General features: G+C 33.9%; 1 protein-coding gene across 2 annotated transcripts in view; it reads left to right on the top strand.

Annotated features, from left to right (window-relative positions):
• The window catches only part of LOC145668624 (uncharacterized), a 45,991-nt gene that overhangs the window by 5,256 nt on the left and 15,270 nt on the right, over nt 1-25,465 (top strand). Inside the window, exons 1-2 of one of the 2 annotated variants that reach the window (XM_081736667.1) lie at nt 18,790-18,973; nt 24,792-25,008. In XM_081736667.1, the coding sequence (XP_081592793.1) occupies nt 24,905-25,008 (104 nt within the window). In that variant the 5' untranslated portion in view covers nt 18,790-18,973; nt 24,792-24,904. Of the gene's footprint in view, nt 1-18,789; nt 18,974-24,791; nt 25,009-25,465 lie in introns of those variants that run through there. The other variant, XM_081736666.1, reaches the window with a different exon arrangement.

Here is a 25,465-nt window from a genome sequence, read left to right as displayed (position 1 = left end):
TTGTAATAACCAACAGTAATTTTGAGTTTTTTTTTAAGTAACATTAATTCTGAATAATTCTAAAATGACTATTTAAACATACTTTTTAAAAAATAATTATTTTCCATTTTAATAGTTATCCTTCAATACAAGTTCAAACAACTTTATTTGTTTGTTCGAATTAAATATTTTCATAGAGAAGACAAATATTTAGTATCTTATTTTTTTAAAAAAATAAGGAATTTAATTCGTAGTCTCTCTCTCAAAAAAAAAGAAAAGAAAGAAACAAGAAAAAGAAAAGAAAAGAAAAGAAAAATTAAAAAAGGTGGGCTTCAGAAGATTACCCCTTATCTCGAGCAAGCTTTGTTTAGGTAAATGGTAGGGGTGCGGTGGTTCAGTTGTAAAGCGTTCACCTCTAATGAGTAGGTTCCCTGATTCAATCCCAGCTCGCACCAAGTGAACCTTGTGGTAAACAAACAGCGTGCGCGTGGGTTTCCTCGGGGTTCTCCCGTTTCCTCCCACTTTATTCATTCCACTAATTCATTAATTTCTCATCATCAACGTCTCCTTTAGCCTAATCAGTATAACCGTGGGACAAAAACTGAAAGATTTCATTTTAATTTTCACTTATGTGTCTGGAGATTTTTAATGAGAATGTTTGTATGGGCAATTTATATTCAAATTACGAGCAGTAGCATGTTTGATTACATTTCTTTTTCAAAAAGGATAAAGTGGCATTTCATTAAACAATTCCTTATTTAAATATAGATGTAGTTTTGCTTAATCGAACAACTATTAAGAATGGACAGTTGCTTAACTGAACTTAAAAAAAAAAAAAAAAAAAAACTTCCTTCTTATTACCACCACTCATTGCTTAATACATGCATTTTTTTAAAGAGCTTCCGTACATCGTATGTCTGTTACTATTAGTGTTTTGTCGTCAATTGTGAAGAATATTTTGAAATCATGTTATTTCTTTTCATCTGTAACCAAAGCTAAATCCACTTCCTCATTGATTTACTTTTGCTATCTATAACTCCATACATCAGCTATTTTCACTAGTAAATAAACAAACATGAAATTTATGACATCACAAACTAGATTATCCAGAAGAACACAAAATTGTATCTAATATTTCTGTTCCTGCTAATAACTATTTTGTCACCCAACCTGATTTTAGTATGTTAAGTTCAACATGCTGATATAAACAAACATGCTTTGAGCTACAGTGCATTTACTTAAAAGTAAAATCATAATTTATTTTTAAATGAAAGTAAATACTTTGTCTTACGCATTATTCTCTTAGAAAGTGCATTGCTCTAAACGAACTGTGATAAATCTGAGATTTGCACGGGTGAATAGGATTCTTGTCTTTGGTGCGAGAACTTGGTTCAATTCTGGTTGGGAGGGAATTACAGTATAATTTATCGTTATGTTTAATATAAACTTGATATTAGAGAGAGACCTTAAATTTCGAATGTATAGACATACAAATACATCACAGGAAGATTTAAGCCACAATTTGCTTTGTATAATAAACACTATTTTATATACTTATATAAACAGAGCGATTAAAAAAAACAACTTAAATTTTGGTTGCAGTTCATCTGGGTACAATGTCAGATTTACTACCAAAGACTTTATAAAGACATGAGTTATTCCGGAAGTGATGTAAGTCAAAGTTAAACAATCAATATCTTCGCCACAAAGTTTGGAGATCCACATTTGATTCTCAACATAGACGCAGTCACCAGCAAAGTGGTAACAACCAAAGGCGCCGATTCTGGGGGGGGGCGGGGACCAGGGCGCCCCCAAAGCTGATGTGGGTCCCCATATTGTATTTATGAATATACAATATTTGGCATAATTTGAATGCAATTTGTCTTAAAATCCTCATATATATATATCTTCTGCATCTGAATGCCCCCCCCCAAATTTACAGAGAAATCGGCCCCCTTGGTAAGAACCAGGGACACAGTGTCCATGCAAGCTGTGGAAACAGCGCTTCTCCTGAATAATCCATTAATATAAATAATGCAGCCATGATTATAGAATAATACAGAATATTAAGAACAATACATTACATAATCAGAGTAGATCACTAAATATGACTGTTTAGCTTCTCTTAAGTTGTAAACCGCACTACACTAGTGGAACGACCTCTAAAAGTTATTTTTTCTTCAATAATTTAAAAATAATTAGATAGATCTGAGTACGGCTTGATGTAGCTTAGAATTTTATTTTATCTTTAACACTTAGGTAGGATTTGAGGTCTACCTTCTAAATGCAAACGGACGAAGACCGAGTCTAGCCTGGCATTACGTTTGAGTCTCCCAGACAGTCCACGGATGATGAACAGTTCTCTGATTGTGAAAATCTTATTTGGGACAACATCTAAAAGAAAATAATTGTTTTCTTGGCATATCTAGGGATGAAATTATGATCTTGTATGCTGAAAACTGTTGTCTGCTTTGTTGTTTTACGGTACTTCTCCGATGAACATATAGATCAATGTTTCGTATGAGGGTGGTATTAATTTTACCCCCATAAATACATGAAGGAATATGAATGGAGGAAAACAAATAGCGAACATTATAGTATTTTTACCCAATGTTAACAATTAAAAAAAAGTTTCGTTATTTTTCTGTCGACTTTCTTTTTTATCCTACAGAACGAGCTTTTATTTTTACGAAACATTGTAGCAATTCCACCAAATAATCTCCATAAATGTTCTATTCATCATAAAATAGAATATTTAGAGATTTATTTGCCCTGCATTTGAATATCTACTGTTGTTCTTACATGACATATCTACATCTTTCGAAACTGACAGGATGCTGGAATTTGAGTTGAGTTGAGTTGATTTTGAGTTTAATGTCCCGTTCAGCAGCGAGGCTATAGGAGATGTGGACCTATTGATTAACGTAGAATCCGAACCACAAGAGCTCCCGCTGGGAATCGAACCCGGGTCTCTCAAAGCTGGAATTTGCATAGGTGTGTAAGCTCAGGAGCAAAAGCGTTAAGTTAAACAAATACAGTATATATCTTCGAAAAGCTTTTAATAAAAGAAATGAGTGTTTACTCACTTTTGCTGGGGATTGCACATATGGTTAAAATTCCATGTTAAGCCACAGGTCCATCTCTTATACATACAGCTTTGATTCTGTAAAAGGATGTCCAACAAACATGTTAAAGATTATTTTTATACGCAAATTCTAAAATAAATAACTCTTTACCTTTTGCTCTTTGTTATCAAGTATGCAGTTTTTTTTTTTTTTAAAAAAAGTAGGAAAAACATTTTTTCTTTCTTTTTGTTATAGAAACACTTTCTGACAGTTTGTTTCTTTTTTTAAAAAAATTTTAAAGTTCTATTAAGTGTTTCTTTATGACATTATCATCAGATTGTAAAGGACATCATCATATTATGGGGGCACGAAAATGATAAGACTGGTCAGTTGATACACTTCAAATGGCCCTTTGGCATCTTCACAAGATGGAGCAAAGTTCTTTTGGTTGTTTACTTCGTTTATTTTCTTTTCTTCTTCTTCTATTGTGTTGTTCTTCAAAGGATCGATAGGTTATCTATGCGAAATGGGAAAAGTATGAAAATAATATACGCATATGAAGAAAATAATAATAATTTTTAAAAAAAGGTTGAAGAGGAATAAACTAAGTTTGTAACTACGACTTGAAAACGTGACTTTCGTCTTATATTGCATTGTGATAATGGGTAAACAGATAATTATAAATCCCTGTTTTAATTGGTATTTTGATGTCCTTGTATAGCTATGAGATGTACACCAAAAATTTAACATACAGGGTGGTCCAAATATTTTTATCATAAAATGTTTTGATTTGATTTGATTTTGAGTTTAGCGACCCTTGCAGCATACATAAGAGGTGGATTTACAGCGTAACGTGGGATTCGAAACACACTAAGTTCTCGCCGGGAACCAAACTCTGGTCTCCTACGCCAAAGGTGCGTGCGCTAACTGCTTAACCACGAGCAAGTTCATCATTAAAAAAATGAATATTTAAAGATTTATTTGCCCATTATTTAAATATATACTTTTAAAAAGATGTAAGAAGAATAATTCAGACACATATACCGAATTTACTGCATTACTGTCATTATCACACGTAAGAAGATCTGTGTGAACACCATCATTTTGGGTGGCACAAAATGATGCAACGTCCTTGTTTTGTGCGATATTTTGCATGACTTGCCGTGGTGATTGTTGCAGAGGCTGCCTCAATAGCGTCTTTGAACTGTTGAGTTGTATAATAGCACTCTCAGGAAACACGTTCTTTGATATTACCCGACAAAAAGCTGTGACAAGACGTGAGGTCTGACTTCTGAGAGGCAAAGCAAGAGATTCTGGAAATTATTGTGATCCTTGAACTATCCATCACGAAAAACTTTATTCAGGTACTTTATGATAGTGATGTCATAGTGGGGTGGTGCACCATTTTGTTAAAACTGACAATCATTCAGATCGAATTTCAATTTTTATAGTTGGATTTCTCAAAGCAGTGTTGTCCTCTTCGGAGGGACTGGTCTACCGAATCGCGCAGTAAAATTACGTCGCACATCCTCTATCCTCTTGCCAATTGCAGTGCATATGTTCATGTTCCCATACATTTTCAATCAGCCTCTCTTCTAAACTTCAGAAGCTTGTGTCAAACATCTGAAATAGAAAGGAGAATCCTTGGCAAGGCATTAGGACAACCCTGTACTATCCGAATTACGTGTTTCCATTTATAACTAAAGTTTCTGTATCGCAATTATGAGGTACAAGCGAAGTCAAAGGAAAGAATCAGTAATTTGGATTTGTGACATTTTTTTTCTCCTGGACCAAAAGTTAGTGAGCAATATGTTAAGAGTTGAATTTTCTGTTTATTCTAGCTTCTGATGTTGTGTTTTCTTGAAATCGTTCAGACATTTCATCTGTGGTCGTCCATTCTTATTGACAAGTTAACTGCGACAAGCACTGCAAGAAGTTTCCTGTTGACCCACTGAAAATATGAAAAATTATGGCAAGACACAAGACCAAAATTAATCTAAATATATATAATTTGGTGAAGTTTGTCCTAACAAAATAAGTTCGAAATTTGTATTTCCTAATGTTGGTTAAACTCATTACAGTTCACTCAAAAATTTGTTTCGTTTGCTGAAAACACGTTTAGAAGTAAGGAAGTGTTAAAAGTAAAGTGTGATTCTCACTGTTTTATTGTTGCAGTGTGTGCTACTTAAAAGGTGTATACTAGAAACCTGGAATAGTGGTAGTTGTGCAACTAATATTTACCGATTATTAAATTTCAAATTGCTGAAGGAGCTGAAAGAAAATTTCACCTTAAAGATTTCCAACTATCACCATTACTTAAATGCATTTCCACATTCTTAACCACAGATTTTATTCATGTCAATGTATAATCTTGAAATCAAAAGTATATTCTCGCAGTTTAATTCAATGTTACATAACTGAATGTTATCACCGTATTTGGAGAATCTATCACATAATCAGATGTGTAATCTGGGTATTTTGCGCAATTATTAAAAGCAATTCTATCCGTTGGCCACGGATATTATCTGAGTGACGTACACGATCTTTCTTCGATCTTCCTGATTGTACGTTCTTGACATGTATTCGCTGTTGCCAACAAATTCCTATCATGCAAAATGCGTACAATTAGTCTTAATGACAACTCAAACCCGTTATACACACCTTCAACGTAAGGACTTTCACTACATAATTGTCGTCAGGAGGACTATGTCAAGGCCGTTGGTTGACTTAGCGTTACAATACTGAACATAAAAAGAAAGTATGCAAAGATGTGCTATTTACCTTCCTTTACTTAGTAACCATCAGAGTCAATACCTCATCTATCGTAGACATTTGACAGATATGTAAGTAGATATAATAAGCTAGTAAATTGGCATAGATGTGCGGGAGCTCATGTGGTTCGGATTCCACGTTAATCAGTAGGTCCTGTCTCATATAGTCTCGCTTCTGAAAGGGACTTTAAACTCAAAATCAAGTCAATTGATGCGTAGTAATAGTAGATGGTTAATATACAGCAAGTTTTTGATTATCTGTGTACGTATTAGCTGCTTTGAATTAAAAAATAATAATAAAAAAAATACAGGCATAGGGAAATTGACAGTGGTAAAGGAATAAAAATAAATAAATTATCTGTATCTCTAGGGAATTGTAACTGATTACTTAGAGCATTTCAGAACTTACAATATTGTGTTATTTTGTATTATAGCGACATAGTTACACTTTACTTACAAGTAAGAAATTCAATACCAGACATCTCTTTAGAATTTCTTTTTCAATAATTGTATGCTAATTCTAGTACATAGCGTCATTTCAGACTTTTACTTCTCCATTGATACAAGCCGATTTTTGCGTTTTTATTCATACATTATTATAACATTGATTAAATATATATGATATATATATATATATATATATATATATATATATATATCACTCAAGGGAGTAGTTGCTCCCTTCTGTCCTCCTCCAAATGGTGTTGACCAAATAATTCCTTACGTTTTCCTATCCTCACATCGTTATTTTCGATATTATATCATTCAGAAGAAGAATTTCCAAGGTTGAAAATAAAACTTCCTGGCTCCAATTAGATTTATAGATTGCTAACATATGATACTTACTCGTTTCCAATAACCCCAGATCGCTTATACATCAGTGAAAGTTCATATCCGGAAAATGTGCTCTTCATAATATCACGGAAAATCCCGACAGATGTGATAAGGACTGTACACGAATTGAAAGTAATATAATCAATCCAACAGAATTTATACTTCCTTTTTTTTTTATCGGTAACAGCTGAACGAGTCATTCATATCTTTACTGAACTGTTCCTACTTCACTTTCCTTCGTAGCTTGATGTGTATAGTACGCTGCTACGTTAATAATTTTATTAATTTGCTTTACGTACGTCAACACATTCACGTTTTAAGACTTCATTTGGTTGAACATCTCTAATGAATAAGATGTGAAATGAATTAACCAAAATTTTTAATTTAACGTCCATCACAGACGAACAAAGTGTTGTCTACAACGCATTCACTTGGCTTGATTCGAATTAGGGATACTTTACACAAGATTTGAGCACTCTACTACTGGGGTAACTGTGTCCAAAATTAACAGTAATATTCTATTTTTTAAAAATAAAATATTTAAGTTTTACGTCCTACGGTTATGACGGCTAGGATAAAGGAGAGAGTGATGATGAGAAATGAAGGAAATGGTGGAATGAAGGAAGTGGGAGAACCCTGAGAAAACCCATGCACACAGTGTTTGTCCACCACAAAATTCACTTGGCGCGAACTGGATCGAACCAAGGACCCCATGCACCAGAGGTGAATACTCTACCACTGAGCCACCATGGCCCATATATTCTATTTAAAAGAAGTGCTAAAGAGAGAGGTCATATTAACATCAATAATAGTGGTAGAGTATTATTTCATTAAGTGAACTAGGAGTGTTACTATTAGGACACAATTCAGTTTCAACGAAGATCCCAAATTTGATTCGAGCATAAGTTCATTCGGCTCTTCAATGTATTTGCATTAAGCACATGCTCGTACATTGTTTCTTAAACTCATGCTCGAATACTGTTTAATTTTGTCCCCTCCCATTAACAAATGAATGATTGATAGTTTTATAAAGCTAAAAATAATAATTATGGACATTATTCCACCACATACATAATTGTAAAATTATAAGGCTAACTTTCTTTTGAATATCATTGCATCGATTTCTAATACCAATATTTCTGACATTTCAGACCAGAAGACCAAAGTCCGCTACCAGTTTGCCAACCCAGTAGTTTTTTCCAATTTCCATACTTTGCTAGGTCAACACCATATTTTCGTACTCAAACCGGGTTGGCATGTACTAATACCAGGATTATATGCACTAATGGCAGTGCTGCAACCATTTGAATATACAAAAACAAAGAACAACATGAATACATTAAAATTCCTTGCATGCAGAACCCTGACTTTGAGTCAACCAGACGACGATATGATATTATGTTTGAGGATGTGTGCATTCAATGCATAAGGGAATCAAGTTCACTTTTTGGTCATCTTGGAAATATTTCATTTTTAATATCTGTAGATTCTTTCAAGGCTTAAGAGATTTATGCCTAGATTTGAAATAACTCTTATAATGTTAAAAAAAAAATAACTTTTCCATGTATTTAAGTAAACCTCACAGATTCTATTTTCTCACAATTTTGTTAATGAAACTTGATTCCTTTGTACCCTGAATGCCTCACAAGTGGAATATTCGGTTAACTTCATCGCCACTATTACTGGGTGTCTTTATCGGGCCTCTCCGTTCTTTATTCAACAAAATCCCCAATTGTCTCACCATACCGAAAAATTTGCGCAAGTACATACAATCAAATTCGGGACCATGTACATTAAAATCATACGCTCTAGTTACTCAGCTACATGTGAGCACAAATACTAGAATTAATATCCATAAATTCCTTTGCGAATATATGATAATGACTTCGATGTAATGACGCATATTGACACCTACCTAATGAACACTTTTAAGTAATGAACACGTAGCATTAATATTCTCTTTGAGATTTACATTGTTTCGATAGGTGTCAAAAAAAAGAAAGAAAACTTGCGTGAAGCATATACGCACTAAATTAGCGTAATAGTGCAGAAAATACCACGAAGGTACTAACTATTAAATGACGCACAGCTGTCTAAAGTAATTCTGCTATGTCATGAACCAAGTATCCCTTTAGATTTATTCAACGCTTTAGTTATTTATTTATTTATTTATTTTAAATATATGTTTATGCTGGTCTTTACACACCTTATTAGCGTAGTCAAGGAATCTTTACTGTAATTTTAGGAACTTACGTAAGGAGATACAACCATGTTCTATATAACTATTCTATGTTTATACCCATCTGTTCCTCATCCACTGTTTAATACCTTCTTAATAACAACTATTTCTGTTATCGTTTTTTAAAAAATATATCATATAGAGTATTTATTGGTCTATTTGTACTAGTGATTCATTACTATCCAAAGGATTTAATGTAATAACCACAGGTCATTACAGAAAACAGACTTTAAACTGCATTCTAAAAGTAATGTGAAAGATTCAGTATATGGAAAGAAGAATTGATGGATTTGCAAACTATAAAGTTCAAGATATATGCATGCAAATGTTAATCAGTGTCAACCCATAACCGAAAATATCATCTAAAACAGTGATTCTAAACCGGTTTTGCCGCAGAACTTTCAATGCAATGTGACAATGAAGATGGGAAATAAAGTAATATAAAGCAATATAAATTTTAAAAAAAATAGTAACAAGAAAAATATTCCAAAAGTCTAAAAATATTTAGTTTTTTAGCTCGCGTCTGCTTAGCCACACCTCTTTACCATATGGCAACGTCCCACCATGGCCTTTGTTTCATTCACCCATCCTACACGCCATCGAATATGACCCATGTTTTAGTATTTTATGGTTACGCCATAAATTCGTGTGTAACTACAATAAAGTAACGCAATGTAATCTTAGTACTAATTTGCTGCTTTATCGTACTGTATCCTATTGTCATCCTACACTACTTTACATTGTTCTTAAGTAAGGAGTCAAATAGCCTAGATGCCGATGCTCTCATTAAATTCCTACTTAATCATCAATTTATGAACTGCTGTTCTACTCTAGTGTGGTTCGCTATCGCTATTCTATTCTATTATAGAAAGTAGAAAACACCGAATTTGAAGATGACAATGTTATTCCCAACAACTCTTCAATTAAAACGACACACCTAGTATATCGTTATTTTGAGCCTAATACATACCCAACTGATAAATGTGTTCAACATTAGAATGAAATAATGATTATCCAAATATTGTTGAGAAACAAATATGCAACAAATCGTGTGAATAGACTGACAATACAATCATCGCAAATGCTTTATTATACTTCGCATGTACAGTGAAATATTTACCGTGCATAATACTACCTTGATTTTACACATACTAGTGCGTCTTGAGGTAGAAAATACTTTTTATCTCTCCAACTTAATCATCCTCAAGTATAGACTATTCTCAACTTATTTTATAATGAACTCTACAAAGATTTACGAGAATACAAGATTACCAAATGATTTATTGTGTTTAATGGACTGCACATTAGGGATATACAGATTGTACATATTATTGTAGTACAGAACATTAAATTTCTTTTTCTTTTTCTTTTTGTTTAAAAAACGGAAACTGTTCAAGTTTTACTTTATACTGTAAATAATTGATGTGTCTTCCTTCAGCGTCATGGCACATGTTTTAGCTGCATTCAAGTTCAACACATGCACGTTGTAGCATATGTATAACCTATGATAATCATAAGCAACGGTAATGCAGCTTGATCTTATCAAAGTTGCTGGAAGTGTGGATACATAAACAATACATATACACCTACCCTCCAAAATCACAAACTGTCTTTCTTTGGAATACATCTTCACTACAAAAGTAGATAAATATTTCCCATAAAAAGACAGAATACTTTCTTCTGCAAGATCGCCATCTTGCAAACTGAACTTGTGCTGCCATATGTTCCTGTTTATTGAAGTTTAGCGTCCCTTTTCAGCACCGAGGCCATGAGACCTGAACCTACAGTTTAAGGTGGAACTCGAATCACCGTAATGTCTTCAAATTTTAATGTTCTACCACCGGGAATCGAATTTTGGACCCCGTGCAACAAGGACGCGCATGCTAGCCACTAGACCAGCGACTAAAGCTGTGTTGCCATTTTGTCAGTGACAAAGAACCCTACTTGGGCTAATACAAATATTTAAGAAATATACTATCATTACGTTATTAGCACAAGAGAAAGGAACCTATATAGCTTTCGAATCACAGTGTTTTAAAACCCTACGAATAATTTCCAATAGTCCTACATTAAATCTGTAACTGTCTACTTTATAATAACATCTTTTTGTTTGTTGACGAAATTGAGAAATATTCATTGTTTGGTGTGTATGGTTTTACTTTTTATTTTATTTTATTTTATTTTAATACTGAAGCATAGAATTTATTTCATATGTGGGTCAAAAGGTATTTGCAGGCCTTATCATTCTGACATTTGTATCTAAAGAAAAAGTAATCAAATATCAACCGCCAAGTTTGTAAGTTCTTTGACACAGAGTAACTCATCCATAGTTCATAGATTATAGATAGCATAACATATTACGACACAACTGTTAAACTTGCACCCACAAACAAATCTGTTGATTTTTGTATATCAACCGATATTATACGTGAAGAAATAAAACCGTCATGAAATTTCAAGATAATACCCGAGAGTACAAAATAAAAGACCTGAAATTTACAAGAGCTTTATTGTTTTGAATTTGAAGAATTTTAGAATAGACTAGTTGTCACTTAAACATTTAAAATACTAATTAAAAATTTATAAAATTAAATTGTATATTGAAGTTACTGTTAACTTTGTACGATAAGAACAGTTACATTTATTGTTACTAATTTTGTTGTTTCCAACCTTTATTATTTTTCGTTATGAAGATTGAAATTAGAGGAACTTTTAATTTTTCAAAATTTTGAAGTTTAATCTCAATAATATTGATAGCATATTGAAACTATAATTTTGTCAAATTTTCTTTAAAATACGGGGTGTTCCATTTAAATCTCACTAGTTTCAATTAATCATAGAAAATAAAATATGAATGATAGGACAATGAAATTTCAAAGAATTCAAGAAAAGGTCATAAATTTCCTTTTTCCACACAATTAGTACACCTCCATATGTGCCTTATTGATGGTATGAACAATATCCCGTCTGTATTCAACTTGTTGTCATGTTCTCTCAAATCGTGTTCCCTTTTACTGTTGCAATCGTATCATGGATTCGGGTTCGTAACTCTGGGATGTTACTCATTGGCGCAACTTCTCTGTACACTTGTCTGATATTCGTTGAGTTCAAAATCACAGATTTTGTCTCCGCATACCGCACCACTGCCTGCACGAGGTTTTATTTATGCGACTGTAGCGCTGCGTAATTAAATGTACAGCTTCAAGTCACGGAAACAAAACTTGAATATCTGACCTTTCACTTGATGTTACAGTTATTTTACAATTCATCATACTTACTTCATTCACGGTAATTAATTGAAATTTGTGAGACTTCAACGAAACGTCCAATACATGGTAAAAAAGATCATATACTTGCCAAAAATAGGTCTTTAATGTTTTCACATTTTATTTCAGTATGTTTTTATACATAGTTAATATATAACAACTAAATCAACAAAATCTCAAAACCTTAAAATCGAATTAGAATACCTTATTGTTACACTTAAAGAATATCTACTTAAATATTTAAATATAGATTTTTTTCTCAAAGGTACTCATGTAGGCGTACATGAACGCTAATGTTTTATTTTCAGACAAAGGGATCGCAGGTTAGTATCTTGGTCAAATTTCTCCCGAAAATTTTCGTTATACTTCATTTTTACAGTTTTTTTTCGGCTTCATATATAACAAAGGTTGTTAAAAAGGAGTATGAAGACAAATTACTATAAAAACTTCTAGGTATAGATGTGAACATAAATGGAAGATAAAAGTAGTAATGAGATGATTCAGATAATAATTGTCGCATTGCCAAAGCACAAACAATACATCTTTGTTTGACATCGCATTTTAAACAAATCAATTGTAAGAAGTAGCTGCCAAGGCGATTGAAGACGTTCCTTTAATACATTCACAAAAGATCCATAAAGGAAAAAGGTAAATCAAAAATTGAGAAACACCACGTGATTGTGGGCGGTCATAGGTATGACAATATCATCAGCCAACCATTTTTTGTTCACGTGCAGAAGAAAGTACAAAGAGTACACTTCGAGGAACCAACACTACCGTTCTTTAACTGATCTATATCACCTCCATGAATAACACCTTCCGACGAACTAGGAATCGATCCATTTCTTTATTACTATTTTTTTTTAAAAAAGAAATAAAGTTCCTCATCATGTGATTTGCACGCAATCATCAGGCGGCCTATTTTAGTTCTTGTGGGAGGACACACCTCCAGTATATAACCACCACTAAGAAAGCAGGAATAGAAAACCACAGGAAGTCAGTGACAAGACGCTCAATATGTTCGCTTAATTGCTGTCATTTCATAACATATCTCCCCCCCCCCTTACTGGCCATGCCTTTCTCGGCACGTGATCCCTAGTTCGATTCCACATGTTCCTGGCTAATGAGTGTACAGGGTGTATCAAAAAATGTAGCAATCGAGCATAACGGCTTTGAAAATGCATGTTTTTCCACTGTGCCACATAAAACTAGATGTTCATGTTTCAAACACATGTGCTATCCCATACACCGTTTTCTCATATTCAGTTTTACAAGCATAAGTGAGTAGTTTCTGTTCAAGCTGACTTTTCCGCCAGAGGCGAATCTAGAAGGTAAAAACTGGGGAGGGGCAACCAGAAACTATGATAGGTATATTATGAGTTTACTATACACTTTCAAAAATAAATAACTTCAATTAGAATATTTTTGTCACTCAAAAAACTGGGAGGCGGGGGGGGGGGGGCTAGACCACCTCTGATTTCGGCCATATTCCTATTAGTAAAAGACAAACGAGTGCTCTGGAGTTTCTATTACATTCTTTTGATGTCACGAACTGACACAGAGAGAGAGAACATTAAATTACGCATTTATTCAAATTTAGAACTTCATCTATTTAGTTTTTTAATGGGCAATGTATTTCTGCGCAAACTTTTAAGGCTGTTTTGGCCTTTAACTCCTGTCCAATCACGATTCAGATCTCACGCCATATTGTACGTGTATTCAGTTGACTGACTTATGTTTATCCTCTATATGAGACGTGAACTTATAACTTAATATGTCCACTGTATCCACTGGGAATCGAAACCGGGAATTCTTTGCGAAAGCCTCATACGTTATCTATATAACCATGAGGAAACTCCTGTATGTTTAGAAAGCATTCAAGAAAACATTATTTTGATTTATGTAATACAATAATGATATTAATAATAAATTAATTCCTCATGCTATCAAATAGGGATAGTACCGAGAAGAGACTTCACATAATCTCGGTTGATAAGTTACCCGTCTCGATCTCGTCTCGTCTCGGGATAAAAATTGCCGTCTCGGTCTCGTCTCGATCAACAGATGCTTATTTCGACCTCGATCTCGAGGTCAAGTCTCCCCCGCCCTCTGTTTAGTTCAAATTCGGCAATATATTTTTCAGCCACTTTTGCCGACACGATATGTCTACAAGTACATATTTAATTTCGAATTTTAAATGAAACTTTAAATATTAGATGGAAAATATAAGAAATAAGAAAAGAAAGAAAAAGAAAAAATAAAATAAAGATTTTTTTTCTAAGTATTAGTCTGATTCCTCACAGCTGTGGAAGAGTTCCCATATAGCTTTTATAATTGATTGATTTGCAGTCAAGTGTACGAGAAGAAAGAAAGTCAATAGACTGGCTTTAATGTGTTATCCTTGACTGACCTTGTCATATTCCAATAAAAAGTAATCCATACATTCTCCTAAGTGTAAACCAATCAATTATTTGTATATGGATGGAGAGACAACTGAACTGTAGCAACCAATAGGAGGCTGTGTTTTTGGTAAGCCCCCGATAGTGTACCAATTGAATAACTTCTTATGTTAAGCTGACCGTTCTGTATGCTACCATTGATCTACAATTTCCTTCTGCAGCTGCTGCCACTCATACTTTGCATTCCTCATTCCTCGGCAAATAAGGATAACCTTCATAATTTAGCCATTGTTAGCTTCACATACATCATTAGAGAGTCTCTAAGCAAATTAAAGAACGTGTTACATGTGACGATACGTTGCGGTCAATTCAAATGAATATTTTCCCTTAACAACAACAGAAAGGTCATTTATAAATCCATACTTATTTGTCAAATGCACTGTTAATATTGTCTGTATTTATTTTGGCCGGTGACCAGTATATTCATAACTGAATAGTTCGTGTCGTTGTTAGTAGTGTAGCAGACCCTGATTTCTTCTCCGGTGGGAGGACTTTATGATTCATATTTTATGTTAAATTGTGCGTCAAAGTCTTGTATAGTTTCGAGTCTTGTTAAATTTGAACAAAAATGGCTAATTTAAGGGTATATAAAGCATTAATTGCTCGCCAGTTGCTTCTTGTCTATTTCGTTTGCTTCAGACATTTTGAGCAACATTTCCAACTAAGCTAGAAAATATGCATCTGTATTTGCACATGAAATATCTTTACGGTCTTCTGCACGTATGGACAATATTTTGTTACAGGTTACTATCCTCATGGGAATATCCTCCATTCTACAGAATTCTTTGCTTCTTTTGTTTGCAATCCTGTTTTCTATATTATTTCTGTATCTTTGTGAACTCTTTTTCATGTTTTCTTCGGTTTAATTTCTCTTCTTTTCACTACAGGCTCTATTCTAGAACTTTTCTCATTACATATTAGTAAATATTCTACTCATGTCCATTTTCTTATGAAAATTGTATTTTGTATTATTTTCTGTTTTCTCTTCTTCCGTAACTTCTTATTCGTTACTTGTACTGGCCATTTTATGTTTGATATGTTCCATAAGCACAGGGACGGATCCAGCCCGGGGCCGGGGGGGGGGAAGGCTAGGCAACCCAGTTTTTGAGTAACAAGACTAATTTAAGCTATTATTTATATATATTTTTTGAAAGTTTATAGTAAACTCATGATACACCTATCATAATCTGGCTTCTGGCTGCCCCTCAGTTTTTTTTTTTTTTTTTTTTTAATCTTCTAGATCCGTCACTGCATATGCATTTGTTATTAAATGTTTGTCTCTTGTTAGTTATGTTTTTAGTGACTTTCTTTGTTTTAAATCCGAGTAAGAGAATACATTTTTGGCATTTGTGTTATAAATACAAATTTTAATTTTTAGAGAGATTACATTTCTTTTGATTTTATCCTTATCTTAACAACTACTCTATAGATTATGATTGTCCTATTCTGTTCTGAAATTCATCTTCTGCTTCACTTTTCTTATCCAAAATATTCCCTAAACCAATGCTATTCAACTTTTTTTTGTGCACCCCTAGATACTTTAGAAGTAACCTGTTAATGAGATGACTGAGCTTGTTTCCGGGACGCCAACACCTCCATGGTGTTCTTGGTCGAATCTTCGAGAGTGCGAGAATCAGAGCTGATTCTGGATTCAAGCTATTTCTGTGCGTCATTTTTATTGATGTTAATGCAGAGAAATCCTGTTCACAGAAGTTTATTGATGGAAATGGAAGAAGTTGTGAAATAGCGCTGCCACTAATTTCATTGCACTCTTTTCGAGCATAAATACAAACGTCACAAATTAACAAGTTATCGAATTTCATTTGCAGTGAACTGTTAACAGACATCTCCAGCAGACTTCCAGAAGTAGCATTAAGTACTTCCAGAAACTTCTTCGCGTATCCCTGGTTGAATAGCACTGCCCTAAACAACAGAACTCTACGTTCAAAATTTGTTCTACAGTTATTGTTCTCACTTGCTGTATGATTTTAGTTTTATCTACTTTTAATCTAACTTTTGATGCTATATTTACTAACTCTTTCCAATGTATTTACAAGCATTTAATAATAATAGTAAATTACCTGTAAATTCCATATCTTCTAATTATAACAAAGATGTCTACTGTATTCCTTTATGATATAAATATGTTGCCTTGGATAAAATTTTAAGTTGGGTTCAGATTTTAAATCTCGTTTCAAAAAAAGGAAAGCTAAACTAAGATCAATCAGTCAGAAGCTTGAAAAAAATAAATAAAAATGTAAAAAAAAAAAAATAAATACATATCGTAATACACATATATTGTAATTACTCTGGATATAATTAAATATTAGATTCCTTCAATAAAATACTTATAGTGTTACATAATTTGATCAGCTAGTACAGAAAGTAGCCAGAGTCCCTACAAATCAATATTTGTTATTGAAAGGCAATCTGCAATTGCCATAGGTTATTTTAGTACAACAAATTGTTAAGGGCAGCAATGCAGTACGGGATTCGGCTATAATGAAATCTTCTAGGAAAAGGATATACAGTAAGCCTATGTATGAAGTAATGGGCCGTGGTAGCTCAGTGATAGAGCGCTGACTTCTGGTGCGTGGAGTCTAATTCGATGGTTCGATCCCAACTCTCGCCAAGTAGATTTTGTGGTGGTCAAACACCGTGTATATGTGGGTTTAGTCGGGGTTCTCCCGTTTGCTCCTACTTTCTTCATTCTACTATTTCGTTCAGTCTCATCATCACCGTCTCCCTTAGCTTTGGCGCATAATCGTGGGACGTAAAACCAGAAATTTCATTTAGAAAGAAGTAACCCAAGGAAGATTAATTTGTAAACCTTATCAATGTGATTGAATTATGTAACTAAAATCGTAGAAAAAAATGAACACAATTATACATTTGGGAATTATCGTACCGTAGTCTATATTGTTCCGTTAAGTTGCGTGGTGTGTGTATAATTACAGCATGTTTCGGTGTTTCTCCTTTAGATCATTTAAAACAGTATATATTTTTTGTGCACATGCAATCATTCATATCTATCAAATTATAATTTAAATTAGTCATTAATAATCATGTTTGAAACCTTTTTAGTGAATTGAACGAAGTTGCACTCAAATTTGGTATTCACTCCCATGTTATAATTATATATAGGCCCGTAGCCAGCCCAAAAATGTAGAAGGGCGATCCAACCATATTATAGTTAATTTGCAAGCCTACCGTGAAAATTTTAGGGGGGCCAGCAAAAATTTAGGGGAGCTCGGCCCCCCTAGACCCTCTGGATATGGGTGTTATTTCCTCAAATATTTTTCAAAACCAATAAGAATCTAATTAATTAAAGAGAAATACATATCAAATAATCAACTGCTTTATCATATACATACTGTAAAGGAAAATTTAACGCTATTAAAAAAATAAATAAAAAAACACTAACGATTCTTAAGGAGGGATCCCAACTATTCTATCGTCATACACATTAATTGCCTACTTACAATTCATTAAGATATATTTATGTGATACTTTTTACCATCATTTTATTTGTGATATAATTATCCAAAGAGGGGAATAGTACTGATGAAACATCTCAGATTAAAATTTTAAAAAAAGAAAGAAAGAGAATCAAATCAATCAAATCAGTCAAATCAGAAGCCTTCAGTTAAATTTCAGACGGGGAAATCCTCACACATTAATCCAACTGTGGTTTTCAATTGTGTGTGCTTATATCAAATTTGCCATTGTATTTTCCTTAAATTACATAGTCATCCTTTTCATAAGAAAGGAACTACCGAAACGCAGTGCTCCGTAATAGGCAGTTTTTGCTGTATTATATTTTATCAACCAGCAATACAATCAGTCGCTTTTCTAATCAGGAAAAACTCGTTCATCAATAACTTACAAGTTTTACCAATGTACTCTATGACATTGCCAGCAGTATCATCACAGGTAATTTTCAACAATACAAATCCCACGCGCGACTTCTATACGATCATCAGCCGCGCGCTTCCTCGCACTCGGGAACGCGAACGACTGCTTTTTTTTTCTCTCTGATTCTGCCAATCGTGAGTCACGTGAACTGTGCATGAGAGCCGAGAAACTTCTATATCAGCTCTCCGCGCTGCCGGGCGAATCCTGCCAACAATCAACACGTGCAAGTGTATATATACAACGCTGTTCCATGGTGTTCTTTCAGTCTGTTACTGGAAGGTGCTTGTGAAAGTGTTGATGGAAACTAGGAACTATTATTTTATTACAAAAGTGATCATTTACTTGTGGTCAAGTAACTTTTGTAGGACTATTGTTTTCTTCTGAAGTGTTGTGTATGTGCAAAATCTGAATATTGTATATATATTTTTCGCTCAATCTTCGAAAGGTTAGTGGCCTTGTTTGTTTTGGAAATATTAAAAAGCTTAATTAAAATATCAAATTTTAAGAAATAATTACGCTGATTTCATTATGTGCATTTCTCATTTGCAACAATTCGTGCAGCGTAATTTTTAAAATTTCCGTTCACAATTCGGGATTTTGTAGTTCAAAAATATCATTTTTCATAGTTTTTTTTAAAAATCTAAGTTTACTCTAAAACTCTATACAATACGAAACGGCTGTGTTGTTGTATATTGCTTCTACTATAACGTAAAGGGACGTGCACAAGGGTGAGTGCTGGGGGTCTGGATCCCCCGAAATACCGAGTTTTCTGTAAATTGAGTCCATTTTAGAGGTATTTTTTTTTTTTTACAAGTTTTAATATAATGTAAATTTCTGCATATGATTAGATTTGCAATTACTTTTTTTTTTGTGGCATAACAGTTTATTTATTTATTTTTATCAATAATAAATTGCAAAAGATCTGCTATATGAATGTTATTAAAACTATACATTTATATCTTCCGATATTATTTTAATAAGTATATCGTCGAATAATTTGTGAAATTTGTACGATAATAAACATAAATATCTCTAGCCGCAATACAGTGTAACAAATTATATGTTCTTCATATTTTACACTTACAAATTAAATATTAAACATATATTTTCTTGTCTTGTAAATATATGTATATCGTCAATAAGATTGCCATGACAATTATTAAAAACATTGTGTCCTGTTAATAGTCCTGTATTTATCATCAGAAGTGAAAAAAAGGACGGTTTTATTAGTCCATTAAAATAGTGTAACATTTTCCATGCTTCTTACTAATCTCATATGCATCTTGGAAAACTTCTACAATTTTATTAGTATTTAATATTTAAAAAATATGTTCAAACCTAACACCAGGCCCGTATCCACGGGGAGCTAAGGTGGGCCGGGTCCCCCTAAATTTCCACTGCCCCTCCTAAAATTTTCACGGTAGGCTTGCAAAGGAACTATAATATAACACACATACTAATTGATAAAATTCCATTAAGCTGAATAAAATGTATGGTTGAGTACAAAACCTTATGCGTAGTTTTCGAGAAAAAATATTTTTCCTTTTTTTAAAACCGAAAAGTTTATCTTATACGAGAACCACACACACACATATTAATGTGAACCTGATGCTGAAGTATACCTTCATCATGGGCTTCATTATGATAATATCGTGAATGAGATATAGCCCAAAATTAACATAAACTCTTGAACTTACCTTGAACTGAAATATTGTCCAAGATTAAATTGTAATAAAATTTGTAAAATCGCCCCTAAAATTAAACTAAATTTAGAAACAAAAATCGGAATTTCAAAGGGTCCAAACACCCAGGACCCCCTGTAGACCAAGAGAACAGAGGGAAACTAATTTCTAGAGCGCATAAAAGGTATATCGTTCGTTCCCAATAATAATAGATAACTTTTATCTGCTAAATCAAGTTTATTCATTTATTTATTTATGCAGTATACGTAGATAAATTCACTGTTAAGTAAATGTTATATCTGTTCGTGTTCGTCTTCTAACGGTGACACACATACTTCTAACAGTGACACACTTCAGTGGCGTATGCAGGAGAGGTTGGGGCTTTTAATCCCCCGTAGAGCAAGATATTATGCAAAAATAAATATTAACCATATTCAGATATGTATACAAACTCCTAAGATTATGTGCGCATAGGAGTATAAACCTCTTCCTTGAAGAACTTCTGCGTACGCCACTGACATACTACTTCTTTTAAAAAATCAGTATGTAACTTTTGAAGTATTGTATTTACTAAACTGCATCAACGCATGGGCGCCGATTTATCTGTAACTTTGGGAGAGAGAGGGCATTCAGATATGTGTTTGGTTGCAGAAGGCATATATGAGGATTTTAAGACAAATTGAACTCAAATTATGTCAAATATTGTATATTCATACATACAATGCGGGAGGCTCACATGAGCATTGGGGGGCCCTGGCCTCCCAGGATCGGTGCTCTTGCATCAACGTGATTTTTTGTCCAAATGAAGCAAAATTGCTACTAATTTTCGTGTTGACTTGCACTACAATAGTCAGCTACGATTGATTGCAACTAATGCAATCGGGGGGGGGGGGATTTATATATTATTAGGAGATTATATGTTCATTCTTGGTGATTTATTACAACTGCTATATTTGTATTATCTAAAATATCTAGATTAATCCATTTTCCTTCTCATTTATTCCAAATGAACTTTCAAGATAAATAAACATTACATATAAGTTAAGAGAATAAAATATGAGACACGAAGAAAGAAAAAGTCGTAAGTTACCTCGGAAAATTCCGATGATTGTCATTGTGACATTTATTTGATTATAGCATCATTGTAACCTCACACAAAGTCCTTGGTTTTCCACATTGTGCACTGAATAACTATTCTTAGTCACGCGAAACTAAGGTGCAATGAACTTTTTGCAGTAAGAATAGCCATATATCCTTGTATCATAGGCAACTAACAATGCATTGGTGCTATACGTGTTACATAGAAGCTAGGTAATGCAATGGATGTTAAACTGTATAGTACGTTAGGGTCACCATTACCGGTAAAGGTATTAATAAGTATTCTCCGTTAACGAATTCAGCTGAGATAATCACTATCTATTGAATTGAAAACATAATTTAAAAATTCGCTTTGACTCAAGAGTTAACCGTGTGGGCTGACGGACGTACTAAACAGTCAATTTTATATAGATCCTACTGCGTGATTTTAAAAATGAAATAAATGAAATGAAATCGTTGAGTTTACGTCCCACGGTTATGCCGGTTAGGCTAAAGGAGACGGTGATAATGAGAGATGAGTGAAATGGTGGAATGAATTAAGTCGGAGGAAACGGGAGAACCCCGAGAAAACCCACGAGCACGATGTTTGTCCACCACAAAGTTCACTTGGCGGGGGCTGGGATCGAACCCGGGACCCCAAGCACCAGAGGTGAACGCTCTACCACTGAGCCACCGCGCCCCCCTTTTAAAAATGAAATGAAATCCTTAAGTTTTACGTCCCGCGGTTATGCCGGCTCGGCTAAAGGAGACGGTAATGATGAAAAATGAACGAAATGGTGGAATGAAGAAAGTGGGAGGAAACGGGAGAACCCCGAGGAAACCCACGAGCACGGAGTTTGTTCACCACGAAGTCCACACGGCGCGAGCTGGGATCGAACCAGGGACCCCAAGCACCGGAGGTGAACGCTCTAGCATTGAGCCACCGCGCCCCGATGCGTGATTTTAATAAATGCGAGAAGGAACTAATACGCATAGCGCGTGCCATTCCAATAATTGCTGGGATAGACTGAGAAACGGTCAGGAAATCGTAATTACGATATCATACTTACATATTAGAGGGTTATCATCGGCATACTATATCAAAAACGTGTTGACAAATATTAGCTTGTATATATATTATATATTCCACAATATATCACAGTTGTAATGCCGTAGTAGTTAATATGGCTGAAAAAACAAGTAAGTATTGTTGGCACTATTTTAACGATACAGCTTTTCAAGCGTGGGAATCGAAGTTAGTCTTTTCAATCTTTTTACTAATTATTATGAGCGATCGTACGACTCGTATCTTCTTAACGGTATGCATGTATAGCATTGCTTTGTATTTACATCTCACTTTATTTATTTATTTATTTTTTTGAAAGCTGTTGCTAGCGAGGAAATTGACTGCAGATAAGAGGACCCATTTCATTTCTTCAGTAACGCATTTCTTACTTCACTGATATAAGCACAATCATGTAGAAGCATTTTGAAGCAATGATGCTACTAAGTAATTTGCAGCCAGACTCGAGATTCTCTCGTTTCCTCCCACTTTCTTTATTCCGCCATTTCATTCATTTCTAATCATCACCGTCTCCTTTAGTTAGCCCAATGGCATAATCGTGGGACGTAAAACTCATTCCGAATTTGCCAAGTGCCTGCATCAGTGGTGGGTTTAGCCTAGCCTCCACCCAGTTTTTTTAGCAACAAAAATAATTTAAACTATTATTTATATACTTTTTGAAAGTTTAGAATAAACTCATAATATACCTATCATAGTCTGGGTTCTGGCTGCCCCCAGTTTTTATGTTCTAAATCCGCCTCTGGCCTTCATGTCATTGTATCACAAAGTCCTGTTTACCAAAACTTAAAAACTCATACTTTCTATATAGTCTAGCTACTATTACCGATATATATATATATATATATATATATATATATATATATATATATATATATATATATATATATATATATATATATATATATATATATATATATAAACTAGTTTATGAGTAATTCCGAAAATGCTATTTCTAACCCAGTTTCGTTCATTAGCGCCACTTCAGGTTTTGTCACGAAGGGGAGGAGATTGTCCACCAACATAAGAGTTTCACGTTTTTTATTAGTATATTATTATACAATTTAATAAAAAGCATGTTTGTCAAACTCGGGGGGGCAATAGCCCTGTGCCCTCCCCAAATGATGCCCCCTGGTTTACTTGTTGCGTTCCTGTTGAGTTGAATTGATTTTAAGATCAGCAGCGAGGCTATATGAGACGTGAACCTACTGATTAACGTTGGAATCCGAAGTACATGGGCGCCCGCCGAGAATCGAATCCGGGTCCCCCACGCTAAAATTGTTGCGTCCAATATGAAATGTTTTGCAGTTATATTAGAAGTTATATTAGTAAATAAATTATTTGAAACAATATTAATGAAAAATTAGACTAAAGATTCTCTTTCATTATTTATGACTATTTCGCATTATAGTCAGAAAATTCATTTTAGTGTTTTAGAAGCTCGTTTAGCGTTTTCTCCTCCCCTCCACCCCCCATTAGCAGGTCTCTCGTTACATATCCTAGCCGCATTGATTTTCCAGTTCCTGTTAAGATAACTGAAGTCAAATAAAGTCGAGTTTTGATAGGACTTCGATGAGTCACCACTGAAGAAAGGCAGTGTGCCTTTCACCCAGCGTCGTGAGGAGAATCGAGGAATTAATTGATATAAAGAGGTTACAGAAGAGAGTACAGAAAGGAAAAGTGGTAGGATACCCCAAACGAGGAAACAAGTAACAACAATGATTCATTTACGATGTGCTGACCTGACATTCCGTAATTAAAGATTGCAAACTAGTTGCTTTAAACTCTTCAGGACATCGTACAAGTTTCCTAAAAAAATGTAACTACCTGAGTTGCTAAACTTTAAGGTTATTACTTTAGCATTCTTAACGAATATTTAAATAATAAGCCCTCCCTGTTGTTCTAGTAAGTACTTTTCCTGCTATTACTCCTAGGTCCGATTCCCGGTAGAAGAGTATTCAAGTTTGAACATATTACGAGATTCTACCTTAACTATAGGTCCACGTCTTATATACCAACAGTGCTGAAAAGGGTTCTTCTACAACAACAACAGCAACAAATATGTAAATAAATACTTCTATAAATTATGAAAGTCTCGTTTGCTATTAAAAAAGCTGGCGCAGCTTATATAAATCCAGTTTGTAAGAAATAATCTTGTTTCCTATCTTGAAACCAATCTTTCACAATTTATGTGTTCGCCATGTTTACTTGAACAATAGAGTTGCACATATTAACTAAAATTAAAAAAAAAAAACAGAGAAAAGACCTTCGTAATCATTTCTACGATCAGTCAACTTTATCTGTCTGAAAATAATAGTAATAATAATAAGTAAAAGAATGACAGTGGTTAGCAGTTTCTGATTTCCTGCAAAATTGCTGGTGTCAACAAATTTCACTGATTTTTTTCTTCCCGTTCTTTTCAGATATTTCTTTGAACTCATCTCCAGTTTATTGTCACTATACTAGCACACACACACGTATATATTAACTTTGTACCTGAACTATTGAAGACGTAGACATTGCGCTGGCATGCAAAATGGTTCTTAAAAGGCAATTGGACTCCCCTCTCATTGTGGTTTCCAACAGGCTGCCTTTTGTTTTGTTCAGGAATAAGGATGGAAAACTTGAACGAAAACAAAGGTAAGTGATAAACCTTCATCTTTTTTAAATATAATAAGTGAAATTTTAGCATATCTTAGTAGTTTCAAAAGATTGTAAATATACATTAAATTGTACAAGTGTTATAAAATAAATGGTAAGATAATAGTAGATGTAACAAGTGGCGTAGGCAGGGAGGAGCTTGTCTGACTTAACTATCCCTAGCTTGTATGAAAACAGTGATTCGTCAATATATTGCCGTAAATTATATTAGATCCTGCTATTAGTTACAGAGACTATGCTACGAAGCATTCTGTCCCTGTTCTTATAATACTAAAATATTATTCCAGAAAGAATCACATAGTATTTCATTAAAAAAAATAAGTAAAAAAAGACTCCAGAAACCCATTTCGTGATGCGTATCTATCCACTTTAAGCCGAACTAAAGCAATATCTTAATTGTAAGGGATCTCTTTTTTCTTTTTCTTTTTCTTTCTTT

This window comes from Thermobia domestica, chromosome 13 (genome assembly GCF_964235325.1).
Source record: "Thermobia domestica chromosome 13, izTheDome1.hap1.1, whole genome shotgun sequence".
NCBI lineage: Eukaryota > Metazoa > Arthropoda > Insecta > Zygentoma > Lepismatidae > Thermobia > Thermobia domestica.
This window is presented reverse-complemented; position numbering and strand designations above follow the sequence as displayed.